Source organism: Dipodomys merriami, unplaced genomic scaffold (assembly GCF_024711535.1).
Source record: "Dipodomys merriami isolate MVZ:Mamm:240054 unplaced genomic scaffold, mDipMer1.0.p SCAF_48, whole genome shotgun sequence".
NCBI lineage: Eukaryota > Metazoa > Chordata > Mammalia > Rodentia > Heteromyidae > Dipodomys > Dipodomys merriami.
This window is the reverse complement of record NW_027206046.1, coordinates 12,157,745-12,176,913: the sequence shown is the minus strand read 5'-3', so window position 1 is coordinate 12,176,913 and position 19,169 is coordinate 12,157,745. Positions and strand designations below refer to the sequence as shown.

The 19,169-nt window shown below is 48.7% G+C and overlaps 1 protein-coding gene and 1 long non-coding RNA gene across 6 annotated transcripts in view; one reads left to right on the top strand and one right to left on the bottom strand.

The window, feature by feature from the left end:
- Positions 1–1,478, bottom strand: part of Gabpb1 (GA binding protein transcription factor subunit beta 1) — a 41,994-nt gene extending 40,516 nt beyond the window's left edge. For 2 of the 5 annotated variants that reach the window (XM_069995428.1, XM_069995432.1), the window contains exon 1: positions 1,106–1,475. Coding sequence is in view for 1 of the 5 variants with exons in the window: in XM_069995431.1 (XP_069851532.1) it covers positions 1,044–1,067 (24 nt within the window). In the remaining 4 variants the exon portion in view is untranslated. Of the gene's footprint in view, positions 1–1,043 lie in introns of all 5 variants that reach the window. The other 3 variants (XM_069995433.1, XM_069995426.1, XM_069995431.1) reach the window with 3 other exon arrangements.
- On the top strand, positions 1,041–10,572 carry LOC138809012 (uncharacterized). The gene is made up of 3 exons (XR_011366657.1): positions 1,041–1,150; positions 2,718–2,771; positions 5,683–10,572. It is a non-coding gene; the product is annotated as an uncharacterized lncRNA (long non-coding RNA).
- Positions 10,573–19,169: the final 8,597 nt, after the last annotated feature.

Below are 19,169 nucleotides of genomic sequence, written 5' to 3'. Positions count from 1 at the left end.
TGGGGGGGGGGGGGGAGGACACACAGCCCAGGCCTGTTGTCATTGCTCCGATTGCAGTTTGCAAAACCGCGCACCCTCGGGGGCTAAGGCACGCTGGATTCCACACACTTTGGGGGCGAGGGGAAGGGGTGCGGTGGGGGGGGGGAGGAGTAAGAGACTGCCATCAGATGCACTCCATACACCGATTGATTAACACGGCCAGGGGCGGGGAGGGGGTGGGGGGGGCCGGGATGACCTGGCTTAGAAACAAAAACAAAAATCCCAACTTTTTCCACCCCACCCCCCTTCCCCAAAGCCAGGTCCAGAACAGCATTTCGTTCCCACCAACCACCTACTACTACCACTACCAGGACGACTACTTCGCCCAGGGCATTCGGGGGTCCCCCGTCGGTCCCCGCGCTAAGGTCCCCCCCCAGGCGGGCCCGGGACGCGCTGACACCGGGCTCTCTCCCACGATCCGAAAGCCCCGATTCCACTTCCGAGCTCTTCCCGGGAACCCCGGGCGGGGTTGGATGGCTCAAGCCCCACCAGACAAAAGACAGGCCCCGGGAGCCCCGGAGCCCGGGCCGCGCCTGGGCCGAGCCGCCTTCCCTTTCCCGCCCACCGGCCCGTGCGCGCCGGGGATCTCCGGCTCCCGAGGCCTCGGCCTCCGCCGCCGCTGCCATTCGGGGACTTGAGGTAGGGGGTCGGGAAAGAAGGCCGCGCGCGGTACACCCCGAAAAACGCCGCGGGACACCCTCCCCTCAAAAGACGGAGGAGCCGCGGCGGCCGCCAACAAGGCCTTCCGCCCCTCCCAGAAGGCCGGGGTGCTCGGCGGACAAAGCGGCGGCGACGACGACGGAGCGGGCGCGGCTCTAGGCCGACCCCGGTCGAAACCCCCCCACGGACGAAAGAAGCGGGGAGGGGGGGGCCGCTTCTCTCCCACCCCCCACCCCCACCCCCCCCACCCCACCAAGGAGCCCCGGAAACCCGGCGCCTTAATGCAATCAACAGGAAATCGCGGGGATGATCTGGGTTCCGGGGGAAGTGGAATTATTTTTTACCAGCGAAGAGATCAACTTCCACATCCGGTGGTAACAGGGCCCTCACACAGACCCGCACTGACCTGGAAAAGCTTCGGGAGCGAGCGGCGACGGGGGAGCGGCGGGAGGTGCTGCGGGGAGGGAGAGAGGGGAGGGAGGGAGGGGAGGGAGGGAGAGGGGGGGGAGAAGAAGAGGGCCGAGTGAGCGAGGAGGGAGGGAGGGAGGACGGAGACCACCGAGGCACCGCGCGCGTACGCAGCCGGTCTCGACGCAGCCTCGTTACAACCAGAAAGCGTTTCAACTTTTGCACCCGGGAGCTTTTGGGGTTTGGTTTGGGTTTTTTTTTCCTTGGGGGGGTGGGGGAGGAGGTTGGTTTTCTAGGGGTGGGGGTTGGTGGGGGGATTTTTTTTCTCCCCCCCCCTTTCCCCCGGAATAGGCCGCGTCTGGTCGGTGCTCAGAGAAATAAATAAATAAATGGACGGGGGGGGGGGTGAAAAAATCCCACAGCCGAAAAGTCCCCGGGGCTGCGCGCGGAGGGACACGCGGACGGCGTGCGTGCGCGCGCGCGCTCCCAGCATCCCTCCCGGCCTCGCGGAGGCCGCTCCGTCCGCCGCTCGCTTCCGCCTTCGGCCAAGTGCGATCGCTTCCCCCGCCCCCCCCCACTTCTCTCTCTCTCTCTCTCTCTCTCTAGGCCCGACCCTGACCGTCTTCCGGGTGCTGGGAGGAATCGGGGTGGAGAGGCAGAATCTGTTTTGTGTTTGTTATTTTATTATGATTTCACCCCCGGAAAGGAAATCGGCCTTTTTTTTTTTTTTTTCCTTAAAGCGAGCCGCTCCACACCAAAGGCGGCGGCGGAATGATCTACTCGCGGAAACCCCCCTCCCTTCTCCCACCCACCCACACACACACACACACACACACACACCACCACCACCACCTCCGGCGCGAGTCCCGGCGGCGGCGGCGGAGGGGGGGGGGGCGGGACCGGGCGCCCGCGCCTGCGCAGTCAGCGAGAAGGCGGGGAAAGCTGGCGCGCCCTGTGCCGCCGGTGGTGGAGCTGCCGGGTCAGGCCTGGCGTGCGCCGCCCCTTCCTGAGTGAGGCGGGGTTAAGGGGAGTTTGGGGTGTGTGGAAAGGGGGGGGAAGGCCCTCGTGCTGCGTGTGCGTGTGGTGGTGCCTTGTTTCTTCCGTGATGATGGTTGGAAGGCGCGGTGGCGGTGGGTGGAGGCCGCGGGGTGGCTGGGAGGACCCGGCCCGCCGGGGGAGCAGCCCCGGGAAGCCCAGATGGTGGCTCCGCTGTTTTTTACCAGGCTGACCCGTGTCTGGCAGGCAAGTGAATGAGGATCATCGGTGTCCGTTTCTGCAGCCCTTTTTTCAGAGGAAAAGTGGTCTCTTTGGATATTTTTTGGAGGGGTGCTGGTCCTGGGTCTTGCAGTCAGGGCCGTAGTGCGGTTCTGCTGAGCTTTGTTTTGCTCAGGGCTAGCGCTCTACCGCTGGAGACACAGCGCCACTTCCGGTTTTCTGGTGGTTTATTGGCGATAAGAGTCTCAAGGACTTTTCCTGCCCCTGACTGGCTTTGAACCGTGATCCTCAGATCTCAGCCTCCTGAGTTAGCTAGGATGACAGGCGTGAGCCACCGGGGCCCGGCCATTTTATGTATTTTTAAACCATTTCTAATGTTGCTTTCTCCTCGATAGATCCCAGTAACTAACTGCTCGCTGGATCCCTTTGCAGTGCCGTCACTTCAGAAGGTACAAATTTGGGCTTTCTGTGCATGTTGTTATGGTGTTGTATGTAAATTTAATCTCATGGGATTTCAGGATTGTTGTTGTTTGGTTTAATCTTAAAAGTAGGCTGGGTTTATTTGGAGAGGGTGGTTTGCCAAGAGAAGTTTTTTATTCATTTCACTAGAGTGTTATTTGCAAAGCAACATTTGGTAACTTGTGTGTTTGCCAGTCTTGGGGCTTGAGCTCTGGGCCGGGGCACTGTCTCTGGGCCTCTTTGTGCTCATGGCTCTCACTCCCCCACTTGAGCCACAGCCCCTTTTCCGGCTTCTTCTGAGTAGTTATTGGAGAGAAGAGTTTCACCAACAGTCTGTCCAGGCTGGCCTCAAACCATGGTCCTCAGATCTTAGCCTCCTGAGTAGCTACGATTACAGGCGTTAGCTACCTGTGCTCTGCTAAATTACTGTTTTAGAAGGATCTGGACTTAAACTTTGTGTGACATGTTGTATGCATCTAGAACTTGGGAATGTCTGGGACAACAGGAGTTTAATCCAGGAGAGATGACAAGCTTAAGTGAAATCCATACGCTTGTCTTCTGTCTCCCATTTATTTACCCTTTTGTAATATTGATGCAAAAAGTGAGTAGTAGTAAAAGTGTTTTATTACTCTTAAGTTTTCAGATTCAGCTCGTTGACCTTAGGAAGTTGTCCCCTTGGTCCCTTCCTGTTTACAAAATTTGTTGAGCAGGGAATGTGGATTAGCAGTAGAGTGCTTGCCTAGCATGCATGAAGCCCTGGGTTTGATTCCTCAGTGACACATAAACAGAAAAGGCCGGAAGTGGCACTGTGGCTCAAGTGGTAGAGAGCTAGCCTTGAGCAAAGAGGCTCAGGAACAGTGTTTAGGCCCTGAGTTCAAGCCCCAGAACTGGCACCAAAAAAAAAAAATCTGTAGAGTGTCCATTTCCCCATACCGTACCATTTCCCTGGTGTGACACACAAATTCCCACCCCAGTTGCATCAGTCTTCTTACACATATCAGAACATGACTCTCTTCTAATCCCCACAACCCACATAATATAACACGAGACCACTCCTACATAATAAAGCCTTGAGCCTGTATTAGTTGTTCTGTTATTCCTTACATTTTGGTGCTGAAACCCAGGGGGAGCAGTCTGGGTCAGGATGATCCCCTCTCTAGGGTTGATTGGCCCCCAGCCCTCTCCTGATGGCCATTTCAGACTTGCACATGCCTTATGGACCTGCAAGGGTGACCATTGACCTCCTCTGCAGGCTTCCCCGCCTCCACTTTTGTTCTCAAAAGTCCAGGTGCCTGTCCCGCGATGCCCTCTTTGACCTGTCTCACAAGGTGATGATCTCTTGACACATTGTCCTGCTCCTAGGCATCCTTCTGCATTCCTAGAGATACACAGAGTATTCCTCAACCAGGATCTCAATCGCCACTCTCAGCCTAAAATGGGTACCTCTCTTCTGAACCACCTCGGCCCACCCCTTTGGGTTGTCTTTTGGCTCCTATTTTATTAAACCCAAGAGACTCATTTTCTATTGGATTACCTCAATACCAGGTGGACACTTTTGACTTTAATAAATACCCTGACAGATCTAGTTAACTTCTGTCACTGAAATGGCAAGGCTGCAGAAATCCCTTATGCTCAGACTTTCATCTACCTCTGATCCCATCCCTCTGTTTGCCAGTCATGTACTCCTCACATCCTTTTGGCCCATTCAAAGCTTAAACTTACTCCTGCCTCTCTCCCCAGCGCAGACCTGCTGGTTCAACCCACCAACCATTCTCTTCTACATCCCTTTTTGACCCCACCTCTCAGTGTCTCCCTACCACCCTATCAGCCCCCACCTTCCTCTTCTATTCCATCTGTTCCATAATTGGTCAGTCCTCGCACAACCTCTTTATGATTCTCACCTTTACCCTGACTCCTGAAGATCAGGAGTCTGGACTGGTGCGCAGCAGAGACAGGATAAAGTTTATGCCCCAAACAACCAAAAACCTATTGGTTCAGACACTGTCCCTTGCATGGACCCAGAGTAGGATTATCAGCCTAACCACTCCAACCTGGGTCTTAGGGATGACATGATTCTCTACTTCCTACATAGCCTTGACAAAACCATATGCAAGTCTGTCAGCTATGACAAACTGAGGGAGGGAATTCAGTGTCCCATTGAGACAGAATTTTCCAGCTTTTAGACAGATGCCCTCTACTGCTTCTAATACATTGACTCATCTACTCCTATGGGGCTTGAACTCGGCCTGAGCGCTGTCCCTCAGCTCTTCAGCTCAAGGCAAGCACTCTACCACTTGAGTGATTTTCTGGTGGTTTATTGGAGATAAGAGTTTCATGGACTTTTCCTGCCCGGGCTGGCTTTAAACCATGATCCTCAGATCTGTTTCCTGAGAAGCTAGAATTATAGGCATGAGCCATCGGCACCCACTTTTTATTTCTAAGTCCTCCATTGGTAACAGAACAAAATTAAAAACCTTAGGATGTCCCCAACACCATCCAACAGGAACTCAGTATTGCCTTCCATATCATTAACAACCAGTAGGTACAGGAAAAACAAGATCTGGACCAGGCCAGCTAATATCTTACAGGGTATTAGTGCTTCCAAGACCTGGCATGCACAGTCTTGTCAAGCTAGACCCTTGGGTCCCTGCCTTAAATACTCTCATCCTGAGCATTGGGTTAGAATCTGTCCAAACCCCAGACCTCCTGGGCCCTGCCCTCACTGTGCTAACTAGGGCATGGCGTGGGGGATGGGGGGGTGGCCGACCATCCCACTTGTCAAAGGATGGGTAGGCCACCACACCCTTTTACTAAGTGGTGGCTCTGTTTCCCAGAGAGGGATGGGAGCCCCTTCCCAGTCTAAATACATGGCCTCACTCTCTTCCCTGCCTGGGTTTTTAGGCCTAGCCCTTGAAGACTGACGCTACCCAAGGCTCAACGGACATCACTCAGAACCTAGTGTAACCATCTTGGTCTCGGGTAAGCTGATTTCCTTTGCAGTAGATACCAAGCCCCCCTATTAGAACTTGCCTGAATATCAACGACCACTGTACTTGCTTCCATCATGGTGGGCATCATCCAGCATCCTAGGATGACACCTCTTTTGCTGTGTACCTTTCAGGGCTCAGTTTTGCCATTCCTTTTTAGTAATACCACAGTGCCCCATGCCTCTGTTGAGCTATGAAATTTTGTCCAATTTCAGGACTGCACTTAGAGAGTTTTTTCTTTCCCCCTGTGACTGATCCTCACTCATAACCAACCCCAGCTTGCTCCCAGATGTAGAGCCTCCTCCCCCACCCCCTCAGAGGTAAACCCCAAGGTGTGGGATGTTACAGCTCCCACTATAGCTGCCCACCTTACATCGGTACTGCTCTCTCATGATTCATCTCACTTTCCTTCCACCCCACAGTACCGTATTGCTCTTAGCCATCTTAGGGGCCTTAAACCCATTACCAGTCTTCTCTCCCACCATGCCCATCCTTCCTGTTAGCGAATCTGACAACTCCTATTGCCTTGTTCAGGACCAGTGCCTTGTTAACGTGGCCTTCTTATTCAGCCAGTGGTCCCTGGTCACTACAACCTTTTACCCACCATTCCCCCACAAACCCAAAAGTTTTCCATTCTAGACCTTAATGATGCTTTCTTCACTCAATGTCAAGGCCTTTTTGCTTTCACCTAGACAGATCCAGACACATCCTTCCCAGCAGCTTACCCTCAAAGGTTTTGGGACAGTTCACATTTCTTTGGCCAGGCTCTTGCTGCTAATTTACTCCACCTTGACCTGTCTCCAAGTTTTCTCATCTAGTACATGGATGATCTTCTCTGTAGCCCTTCTCTCCAACACTCAACCACTCATTCTGGCTGACCACGGGTACCATATTTCTCCAAAAAGGCCCAAATCTCGTTACAGTCTGTTACCTGCCTTACTCCCACCACTGCTCTGTTTATGATAGACTGCAAATCCCTCCTCTCTACTCTCTCTACCCCAACTTCTTTCCTTCATGAGGATGACGAGGCATTTTATTGGTAACCTTTCTGAGCCCTTAGACCCCCACAAAACCTATTTCAGCCTCCTTCCACACCCTCAAAAAGGTGCTTTTCTCGGCCCCTGCCCTTAGTCTGCCTTGCCTGTCATTACCTTTTATTCTGTATGTGATGGAGTCATGAGGCTTTGCTGTTGGGGTTCGAGGGCAGGATGTTTTGGGTACCTTTACCGGTAGCATACCTGTCCAAACAATTAATGTATCCACCAGAGGGTGCATGCCTTGCCTCCAGGCCCTGTCAGCAGCAGTGGCAGTGTTGGCCACCGAGAGCCCCAAACTCACTTGGCCAGCAGACTGACATCTGCTCCCCCACCACCTCCAGATATCCTATCATATAGAGCCACTTCTATTTTCTTGCCCTCCAAACTACAACTATTTCATCTCAACTTTCTCGGAAATTCCCAGTGTTCTTTCTCAACTTGCCCTTCTCTAAATCCCGCTTCCCTATTACCAGTCTGTGACCTTCCTCCTACTCACAATGGGCAGAGGACATTGATATTGTTCTTTTGCCCTTTCCTCCCATTCATTCCCAACCTGTCTCCAAGGCTTACCTCTCCTGGTTCATTGACGGCAGCAGTATGGCCCTTTCTGAGTTGCCTTCCAATCAGACTATGCTATCGTGGATAACACAATAATGTAGGCTAAACCTCTGCCCTCTCACACCACCTCTCAACAGGCAGAATTGATTGCTGTTACCTGGGCCCCCACACCGGCACAGGGGAAAAGAGTTAACATCTACACTGACTCAAAGTATACCTTCCACATTCCCCGCTCCTATGGCAGAAACAAGGATTCCTGACCATGCAAGGGGGCTCCATTAACAAGGGATACCTTATTAAATCTCTCCTGGAGGTGGCCTAACTAAACTACCAGGCTGCAGTCCTCCAGCAAAAAGGATACCAGGCCCTCACAGAGCATATTACCAAGGAAAATAATTTTGCAGACGAGACAGAAACTAGTAGCCCAATCCATGTCTATAACCATGCCCCTTCTTGCTTTTCCAACTCTTCTTCCTACATATTCCCCTCAGAAATGGCATGATCTCACTGCCTAGGTAGCAATTATGTCAGAGCTGGGTTTTTTGTTGTTGTTGTTTTTGTTGTGGGGCCTGAACTCTGGGCCTGGGCACTGCCCTTCAGCTCTTCAGCTCAAGGCTCGTGTTCTACCACTTGAACCACAGCGCCACCTCTGGCTTTTTCTGCTTATGTGGTGCTGAGGAATCGAACCCAGGGCCTCATGCGTGCAAGGCAAGCACTCTACCACTGAGCCACCTCCCCAGCCCCAGCTGGTTCATTCTTAATAGACTATACATCCTTTCTGATTCTCAGGCCCAAACAGTTCATACTAACATTCACAACTCTTCCTATATGGCCTTTAAACTCCTGCTTCATTTGCTTCACCTACTTTCTATTCATCCCCGTTTGTTTCAGCTGCTACAGTCTATTGTCTGTGCCTGTCTCCTTTGTCAGAAACGCTTCAGTCAAGGGGGGCTTCACGTTTGCTCCTTCCCTACCCATCAAGCCTGAGTCCATGCGCCAGGACAGGACTGGCAAATTAATTTCATACATGCCTTCCATACGAGAGGACTAACTGCCCCTCACAATGGTAGATATCTTCTCAGGATGGATCAAGGCATTCCCTACCACTGTTGCCCCTATTTCATCCTCAGAAATCATTCCCCATTTTGATGTTCCCACTTTCCAGTCTGATAATGTGCTTGGGTTTGTTTCTAGAGTCCCCAAGCTCACAGCTGAAGCCTTCCACATTAAGTGGAATTTTCACATCCCCTATTTCCGACTTCTGGTAAGGTTGAAAAGGCCAACCACATTAAAACTCATCTCACTAAACTCTCCTCCAAACTCCATCTACCCTAGACCCAATTCTTACCTCTCACCCTTGCTTGCATTAATGCAGTGGCCCATTAACCCTCTGGCCCAGCCCTTCTGAGCTAATGTATGGCTGCCCCTTTTTACTCCCTATCTCTGCCCTGCCTTCGGACTCCTCACCTCTAACTTCATACCTCCTTACCTTCCTGCTCTTTTTAGACAGCTTCTCCAGGAACAAGCAGACTCCTTGTTCCAGTCTGTACCTAACACTCCAATCTACCTTAAGGTTCGCCCAAGCCTCTTCAAAACTTGCTCTCCCAAGTCCTTACCCCCAAAATAGGGAGGGTCCCTATACACTCTCCCTAACCATCCCCCACAGCTATAAAACTTGGAAAAATCTCCCTGGTACTCCCCCTCTAATCAAGCCCTTTCATGAACAACCATTCCTTTCTCAGACCCCTACAACTCTCTCGCCTTTCTCCTACTCTTCTTACCATACTGTTCTGAGTCAAGCTTAAAATTTCACACTCTTCTATTCTCCCTTCTATTCCGGAGTCACCTAGTGATTCCAGTCTCCTCTCCTCTTCTCCCACAGGCCTCTCTCCCTTCTCTCTCCTCTCTCCCACCATGTATAAACACCAGCCCACCAGCCATGCCAATCACTATCCTCTTATTTGTCCTTGTTCTCTCCTCTTTCCTCCCCCTTTCTAGGGAGCATCAGGCAATCCCCCTCCTCTGGTCCATAAGCCTGGAAAGTTCCCTCAACCTCACTTTCTCTCTTAAAATCACAAAATTCCTTCTATGCAGCTAGATTCTGGATTTGTTTGTCCCTCTTTGTCTGCTTACTTTGCCTTCCCTGTTCCCCTCAATGCCTATCCTATTCGAAGGTTAAAGGCTTCCCTTTTTTTGTTCAACCTAATACATATCTCTACTACTACTCATCTGTTAAGGGGAGCCAAAACTGACTCCATCTTTAATGGCTCCCCCACCTCTGAAAATTAAATACTGATTTCTCACAAGCACCTCGGAGTCAGGAAATATGCTGTGTCTATTGAAATTCTGGGAAATGTCAAAACTGTTAGGAAAGTTGTGCTGTTTGCTGTGATAAGATTGTGTGATCTTGACCAACTGCATTGTGAAATGTGGGCAAACTTATGGGTAAAACACCCCTTTTGCCCGCCAAAATGTAAATCCCGCCAAAACGTAAACCCCACCTTTTCCCCTGCCAATTTGCACGCCAATGCAAAAACCAAAATGATAGGTTAGTTCAGTTACTGTACGACAGACTGTAACTTCATTGGCCACCTGCGTGTGGCCTGATGTAACTATGCAATCTTTGTGTGTGTATTACAATCCCATTGGCCACCTGTGTGTGGCCAGGCTTGACCACATTGTTTTTGCCTTTAAAAACCCCAGCTTGGGGACTGTTAGGGGTCGCAGTTTCAGCTCCCGAGTCTGTGCTGCATCCCTGGCCAGTCAGCTCGCCATCCACTTCCCCAATAAATTCATCTTTTTACATAAGACTGTCTCTGTGTGTTGGACTCTAAAGGGACATGGAATCCCCTCCCCTGGACCCTGTAAGATTTCCTGGGGGCTCATCCGGGATAAGTCCTTAACCACCTTTTTGGGGAAGACGCCCAGGTGAAGAAAGAAGACTTCCAGAGTTGAGTACAAGGTGTTCGACCGCTCTGTATTGTGTTGAAGTGCACACTGTCTGAGGGCCTAAAACAGAGAGAGGCTGGACACAGCGGAGCTCTCTAAGTCTGGGGTGGTCAAGGAACGCTTTGACCCCCTTCTGAAGGTCCTTACCAGGATGGATGTGGAATGCCCTCCCCAGCACCAAGGTGATACTGAGTTTTATCAGAAGAACAGAAATTTTGCTCCCTGATAGCAGTTTTCACAGGGAGAGGATTAGCCTGTAACAAAAATTGTCTAAAAAGGAGAGATTTTTTTTGTCTTGTTCCTCTTTCTGTGTACAGCTATGTCTGTGTCTGTTCTTCCTTCCACTCTTGCTTGCTGTTGCTGGGTTTATTTCACTGGAGGACATGGGACAAGCAGCATCCGCCTAGGAGCTTCCCCTAGACCTAGTCCTGCAACTTTTTTTTTTTTTTTTTTAGTGGGTTGTGAGGCTTAAACTTGGCCTGGGCACTGTTCCTGCACTCTTCAGCTCAAGGTGAGCGCTCTATCACTTGAGCCACAGTGCCACTTCTGGTTTTCTAGTGGTTTATTGGAGAGAAGAGTCTCATGGACTTTCCTGCCCAGGCTAGCTTTGAACTGAGATCCTCAGATCTCAGCCTCCTGGGCAGCTAGGATGACAGGCATGAGCCTCTGGCACCTGGCCTTCAGAAGGCACTTTTGACCTCCCAATCATTTACAGCTCCCAGGTGTTCATTTTCAATGACCAAGGACATGCAGACCAGATTCCTTACATTGTAGTCTGGCTGAGGCCCCATTTGCCTCCTGCAAATCCTTCAGCCACAGTCCGGGCTTTAAGATCACAGCTACTGCTTCCAAAACACCAGAAGGCCCCCTCCGTCACAGGAGGGAGATACCTTTCCACCACCTTACCCAATTCCCTCGCTTATTTACCCTCAGGTACCTACTGGCCCTCTCCCCACGGAGCCAGATCAAGGCTCCCTGAGCCCATCTCATACTGCTTCTGGCTCTTTGGATGGAGAGGCTGGGGGAAGAGACAGGAGACAGATCCGCCCCTCGGCTTTCCATAGCGAAGAGGCCCCTGCTCCTCCTGCTGTACCCCTACTTCAGCAGGTGGGACCCCCTGGGGCAGGGGAGCTTCACCCCTATGAGATTCGTGTTCCCTTCTCTGTTAGTGATCTGTTCAAATGGAAACAGCAGAACCCTCCCTTTTCGAAAAGACCTCAGGCGCTAACCTTTTTGTTAGAAAATTTTTCTGACCCGTAGACCCACTTGGGCCTATGTCCAGCAACTTCTAGACATTCTCTTCACCACTGAAGAGAATGGCCAGATTCTCCAGGAAGCTAAGAAGCTGGTACCAGGACCCAACAGCAAGCCATGGGAGGACCCCCTTGATAGAGAAGAAGCCCTCTCCTCATGGAATCCTGACTGGGAACCGAACTCTACAGCAGCTAGAGAGCAGCTGAAGGTTTATTGCCAGACTCTCCTGGGGGGTCTTTGGGCGGCTGGAAAATGTCCAATCAATTTATCTAAGGTAGGAGAAGTTAAACAGGCAGTAGATTAATCCCCAACAGCCTTTCTAGAAAGACTTCTTGAGGCTTACTGCACCTATACTCCCGTAGATTGGGAGGCTGAAGAAAATAGGAAGGCGATTAATGTGGCATTTGTGGGACAGGCAGCTCCTGATAAACTAGAAAAGAGATTCACGGGCTGGGAAGGTGGTTCCATGGTAGAGTGCTTGCCTTGCATGTATGAGGCCTGGGATTCGATTCCTCAGCACCACATAAGCAGAACAAGCCAGAAGTGGCCCTGTGGCTCAAAGTGGTAGAGCACTAGCCTTGAGCTGAAGAGCTGAAGGACAGTGCCCAACCCAGAGTTCAGGCCCCACGACCGGACCCCAAAACAAAACAAAACAAAAAAAAACAGGCAAGTACAGATATGAGTATCTGCTAGTTTTTGTAGACACTTTTTAGGATGGACAGAAGCTTTCCCAACCAAACAGGAACAGCACAAACAGTAGCAAAGAAGTGCTGGACGAGATAATTCCCAGGTTTGGACTCCTGATGGCCATAGGTTCAGACATTGGCCCCTTTTTCATTTCCCAGGTAACTCAATTACTAGGTAAGTCATTGAGAATCAATTGGAAATTACATTGTACCTATCACCCTCAAAGTTCAGGTCGGGTAGAGAAGATGAATAGGACCCTAAAAGAGACTTTAACCAAATTAACCTTTGAGACTGGCTACATCTCTTGCTTATTACAAGACCTTCTCTACTGAGCTTCGAGACTACGAGAAATCACCCAACAAGCTGGGCCCGGTGGCTCATGCCTGTAATCCTACCTACTCAGGAGGCTGAGATCTGAAGATCACAGTTCAAAGCCAACCCAGGCAGGAGAGTCTGTGAGACTCTTATCACCAATAAACCAGTAGAAAATCAGAAGTGGTGCTGTGGCTCAAGCAGTAGAGCGCTCTCCTTGAGCTGAAGAGCACAGGGACAGTGCCCAAGCCCAGAGTTCAAGCCCCACGACCGACCAAATAAAAAAAGAAAGAAATCACCCAACAATTCACAGACATAACAAGACCAGTTGGATTCTCTAGCACCTATGGCTCTCCAAAACAGACAAGGGTGACACTTCCTTGTGGAAAAAGGCAGTCTTGTCTGGCCCTAGGGGAAGAATGCTGCTTTTACCATAACCAGTCCAGCCTGGTGAGGCCAAGAACTTAGTGATCAATTAGTCACAGTCCCTGTTCAGCTCCATGTGGGGGGGTCTCTCCTGTGGATCCTACCATTCGTGGGATCACCTACTAGGAAATTTTCAGCAATTTCTTACAAGAACATATAAAAGCCTTCACCAACCAAAAGGTCACCAGACCACATGGCAGGATACCAGGTCCTAAAAAAGGACAGCCTTCAGGACACCTCTGCATTAAATCCCGACATCCCCGACCAGCAGGAAGCAGCTAGAGGATATTTCGCTGACCCTCTGCCTCTTATTTTTTAAGACCTATACATAAAAAGACGAATCTAAGTGTTTAGAGTCAGCTTACTGATCTTGGAAAGTCCTCATCCTGAGTCCCTTTTAAAAATCTGCTAAGTGTCCATTGCCCCGATACTGTACCATTTCCCCAATGTGACACACAAATCCCCACTCCAGTTGCATCAGTCTCTTTACAGATCTCAGAACATAACCCTTCTAATTCCCACAGTCCACATAGGACCCAAGACCACCCCTAAATTTTTGCTTAAATCTTGCCTGCACTTGTCGACCACTGCTGCCTCCGTTCCCACTTAGAGCAGCCCAGCAGCTCCAATACCCAATAAAGCCTTGAGCCTATATTGATTACTCACTTCTTATTCCTTATAATTAGCAGTATAAGCGAGTAGCAACTTATTAAAGCATTGTATAATAATATTTCATTGCTTTAGTGATTAAAAAAATTGTGGAACTTTAAGTAGAAGTTGTATGTGCGCATGGCCACGCATGTACACCCATGAGGCTTGAACTTGGTTAAGGTGCTTTTCCTGAGCTGTATGTGTGTCTGTCCTGAGGCTTAAGCTCAGAGCCTTGGTTCTGTCCCTGAGCTTTTGTACTCAAGTCTAGTGATCTACCAATTGAGCCAGAGCTCCATTTCTGGCTTTTGAGTAGTGATGAGTCTCACAGAATTTCTGCTTGTGCTAGCCCTGAGTTCAAACCCCAAGACCAGCACAAAAAAGAGAGAGAGAGAGAGAGAGAGAGAGAGAGAGAGAGAGAGAGAGAGAGAAGAATTCAGCTTTTGAGACCGAAGGGGAAAAACCATTGAGGGATTTTTTTTTTTTTTTGGTTAGTCGTGGGGCTGGAACTCTGGGCCTGGGTGCTGTCCCTCAGCTCTTCAGCTCAAAGAGAGCATGCTACCACTTGAGGCCACAGCACCAATTCTGGTTTTCTGTTGGTTAATTGGAGATAAGAGTCTCGTGGACTTTTCCTGCCCAGGCTGGCTTTGGACCTGGATCCTCATATCTCAGCCTCCTGAGTAGCTAGGATTACAGGCGTGAGCCACTGGTGCCCAGCTCACCATTGAGGAATTTTTTAAGCAGAAGCTTTATACAATGTAATTTGCATTTCTTACAGGTGTCCGTTACACAGAGCTGCAAGGCAAACACTTCTGGAGATAAGTCTTCTGTGAGGAAATGGTGACCAGAACTGAGGTAATGGTACAGAGCAATGAAGAAAGTGACCAAAGTGGTTATGGAGAGCTTAGAGACAGGGTTGACAGGCTGGGGGAATGACTGAGAGGGAGATGTCAAAGGTGACTAGTGTCAGTAGAGCAGCTGGGAGGATGGTGATGTCTTCACTGAGATCAGAAACTAGGAAGGATAAAGGTCTTGATCTTGGTCCTATATTGCTATGAGGTAAGACAGACATGTCTAGTCAGCAGTTGGGTTTTCATCTGTTCAGGCTGTTGGAAGAGCAGCTGTATACGCTGGCCCTGTTCTGCACAGAACAGTTAACAAAATAAAGGAGTGGTGGATTAAAGCATTTGAGAGCAGACAAAATTCTGCTATTTGGTTAGAAATGGCCTTTCTAAGATGTTCTCTGAGGAGCTGAGACTTGACTGGGAAGAAGTTGAGGCCTGAAGATTGAGTTTGTTTTGGAAGGGATGGAGGTGGGAGCTGGGATGTGCAGCTTTGATAAGATCCAGCCACTGAAGAGTTTTAAGGAATGAATCAGCCAGGACAAAGATACAGTGATAGAGATAAAGCAGATGGCTATATATTCTGTGATTAGACTTGGTGTCTTTTGAATATACATGAAGAGTGAGGGAAAGAGGAATCAATAGTAGTACCTAGGCTCACACATTTATTTTTTAAGCCAGCACTGTTCAATAGAAATAGAAGCCAGGTGCTGGTGGCTCACGCCTGTAATCCTAGCTACTCAGGAGGCTGAGATCCGAGGATCATGGTTCAAAGCCAGACCAGGCAGAAAAGTCCATGAGACACCACTGGAAAACCAGAAATGGCACTGTGGCTCAAAAGGTAGAGCGCTTGCCTTGAACTGAAGAGCTCAGGGACAGTGCCCAGGCCCAGAGTTCAAGTCCCACAACCGACAAAAAATAAAAATAGAAAACAAACCGCACCTGATTTTGCAATGGCATGAGTTCCTAAAAGATCAATTGGAGTTAGTTGATATTTATACACATTGGACAGTAAAGTCTAGTTTAACAGAATAATAGCAAGACTTTAAAAGTTGTTTGGAAAAGCTGGGTAGATCAGTTGCTGTGCACAAACAAGGCACTGGGTTCACCCAACACTGTAAAAATAAAGAACAAACTTGTTTGGAATTAGGCCAGGAGATCTTGGATTCCAAGATAAAGGACTGGAATTTTACCCTGGAGACAGGTGGACAATGGCTTTTTTCTGAGCCAGGGCGTGACAGGATCGTGTTTAAAACTAGAAAGAGGCCACTAGGTGGCCATCTGGTGACTTCAGACCAAGAGTAACCCTTAAAGATGTTTTTAATTCATCTCTAAAAATTCAAAGACTTGGTTTTTGTCAGCATTCTAGAGTAGTACCACCAAAAGTCTGGTCTATGGAGTCTTTGTTACTGCTCTGTACAAAGCATTTACAGAAAGTAAGGGTGAAAATTTAGAAACAAGTCTAGCAGACTCATTTTATTGTCTAAATCTAATAAAAGTTTGGAGCTTGCATTGTACGTGTTTTGTTTTTCTTTTGTATCGTATTTTATATAGCCATCTTTGACCACATAATTTTTGAAACTCTGCTTTAGAGCTAAATAAAATGGGAAAAAATCACTTGTACATGATGAACAGACACACATGCTTGTAATTTTGTATGATCCTCAAGTGATGTTATAACCATCCAAATGGCCCTCCCCACTCCTAGTCACCCAGTGATGGGAATCTTTTACTTTAGAAAATACTTAATGGCTGGGAAGGTGGCTCAGTGGTAGAGCGCTTGCCTTGCATGCTTGAGGCCCTAGGTTCGATTCCTCAGCACCACATAAGCAGAAAAAAAAGCCTGAAGTGGCGCAGTGGCTCAAGTGGTAGAGCGCTAGCCTTGAGCTGAAGAGCTGAGGGACAGCGCCCAGGCCCAGAGTTCAGGCCCCACGACTGGACCCCCCCCCCAAAAAAAAAAATTTGAATATTAGATAATTTTGTTCTGTGTCTACAGAACAGTTTTAGTCACAAAATCCATAGCCAAAGTCTTTAAAACTTGGAATAAAGGGTAATTTCTGCTGCTGACCAACATGTCTTTGAAAAGCTGCAATGCCAAGTCAAAATAATCCATTACAATCAATAAAGACTTCCCTACTACGTTTACGAAAAGGCATTGTTACTAAAATAACAGAAAATTCTCCCCTATAATGAGTTTACTAGTTGTTTACTACAAATTTTTTGTAGATTCATAGATGACTAATATATATATTTGGGGGTAGAAAGGCTTCTGAAGGTGAGTTGTGTTTTGTATTGTTTCTTGGTGCCTGTAATGGGTTTGAACTAAGGGCCTTGCACTATTAGCTTTTTCTTACAAGGCTGATGCTCTACCACGTGAGCCACAGTTCCATTTATAGCGTTTTACTGATTAATTGAAGATAAGAGTGTTGGATTTGTCTGTTCAAGCTGGCTTCAATCCTTGGATCTCAGCCTCCTGAATTACATGCGCGAGCCACTGGCACCCCACTGAAAGGTTTTTGTTTTTTCTTTCCTGGTCCAGGAGACTGAACTCAGGACCTGGGCACAGTCCCTGAGTTGCTTTTGCTCAAGGTTAGTGCTCTACCAGTGGAGCCAGCACTCCACTTCCTGCTTTTTTAGTAGTTTACTGGAGATAATAGTCTCAGGGACTTCCCTTCCCCTGGCTTGCTTTGAACCAGCCTCAGATTTTTTTTTTTTTTTTTTTGTCGGTCGTGGGGCTTGAACTCTGGGCCTGGGCGCTGTCCCTCAGCTCTTCAGCTCAAGGCGAGCACTCTACCACTTGAGCTACAGTGCCACTTCCGGTTTTCTGGTGGTTTATTGGAGATAGGAGTCTCATGGTCTCTCCTGCCCGGGCTGGCTTTGAACCGCGATCCTCAGATCTCAGCCTCCTGAGTAGCTAGGATTACAGGCGTGAGCCACCAGCGCCCGGCTAGCCTCAGATTTTTTTAACCATCAAGTTCCTAGTCCCTAGGTTATGCCCGTTTTTGCTGCTTGTGTATTTTCCCCATCTTTTTTGCATCCCTGTATGTGTAATGCTTAATACTATTTTCATTTATAGACCTAGCCTTTAGCACTAGACTTAAGATATATTTGATTTCTCCATATTAAAGCATAAAAGATACCAGACCCTTGCAGATTAGTCATTACCCAGTTGAAGGGCATTGTTTTTCCAATGTTATATTACAGTTAGTGGTTGCATGGATTTCTTTGTATGCTATATATATTTTTTTGTATATGTAAATGTATGGCTTGTGCCTGTAATGTGAGCTAGTTAGGAGACATCTGGAAAATCACCTGAATTTGTACATCTTTGATCCCAACTCTACGGGAGGCCGTAAATTAGAGGACGAAGGGTTGGGCCTGCTCCAGGCAAAAAAAAACCCAAGACCCTATCTGAAAAACAACAACAGCAAGAAAGGTCAAAGTTTATCTCATTCTCAATTCCCTCTGGTGGAATTGCTCAGTGAAAGGGTGTTTTCAGTTTGCCTTTCTTGTACCCACGGTATCTCCTCAGCTTTGCTGGTGGACTGGAAATGTGGTCAAGATCAAGTTTTAGATTCCTACTTCATAGCTTTTGAAGCCAAGCTTAATGTAACACAGACATTTTTTGGGGTTTTTTTTTTTTTTTTGGGTCCAGTCGTGAGGCCTGAACTCTGGGCCTGGGCACTGTCCCTCAGCTCTTCAGCTCAAGGCTAGCGCTCTACCACTTGAGCCACAGTGCCACTTCCGGCTTTTTTCTTTTTGCTTATGTGGTGCTGAGGAATCGAACCCAGGGCCTCATGCATGCAAGGCAAGCGCTCTACCACTGAGCCACCTTCCCAGCCCCACAGACATTTTTTTAAATTGAGGGAATGTAGTTGTAACAGTACATACCTGTAATTCCAGTACTCAGGAAACAGAGGGCTGGAGGATCACAAGTTTGAGACCAGCTTTGGCTGCATAGTGAGATCCTGTCTCAAAACCTCAAACAACCGAATTAAATAAAATGTTGAGGGGATAGTAGTTCGGTTAACAGAATGTAGAATTTGCTAAGGATATAAAATTTGTTTGCTGCTACTCTGTAGCAACACATCCAGAACTACGTAAAAACAAAACAAAGGGCTGGGAAGGTGGCTTAGTGGTAGAGTGCTTGCCTCCCATGCATGAGGTTCGATTCCTCAGCACCACATAACCAGAAAAAAGCAGGAAGTGGAGCTGTGGCTCAAGTGGTAGGGCACTAGCCTTGAGCTGAAGAGCTGAGGGACAGCACCCAGGCCCACACTTCAGCGCCCCCTACCGACCAAACAAAACAAAAATACCAAAAACATGGTTGCTTGTGTAATCAAAGTGGCCAGCCAGCCTGCAGAAAAGGCCCGGAATGACTACAAATGGCTCCACTTAAATGTTTATTTTTTTTGGCAAATTTGCAAGCTCAGTGGGATCAGAAAAGATCCTTCCTTTGGAGTAGAGGCAAAAATGTCTTAATGATTTAAAAAAAAATAAAGTTCCTAATGTGATAGGAGCCGACGATGAGTTCTGATTGAATTTGCTTTCTGCAGAAGTGATGCAGGGAGAGTGAAGTAGGGATGTCGGATTGTGAGTTCCACTGCACTGTGGGTTATGTGACTGATGAAGAGACCTGGGTGCTGGTGGCTCCATGCCTCTAATAATAGCTACTTAAGAGGCTGAGA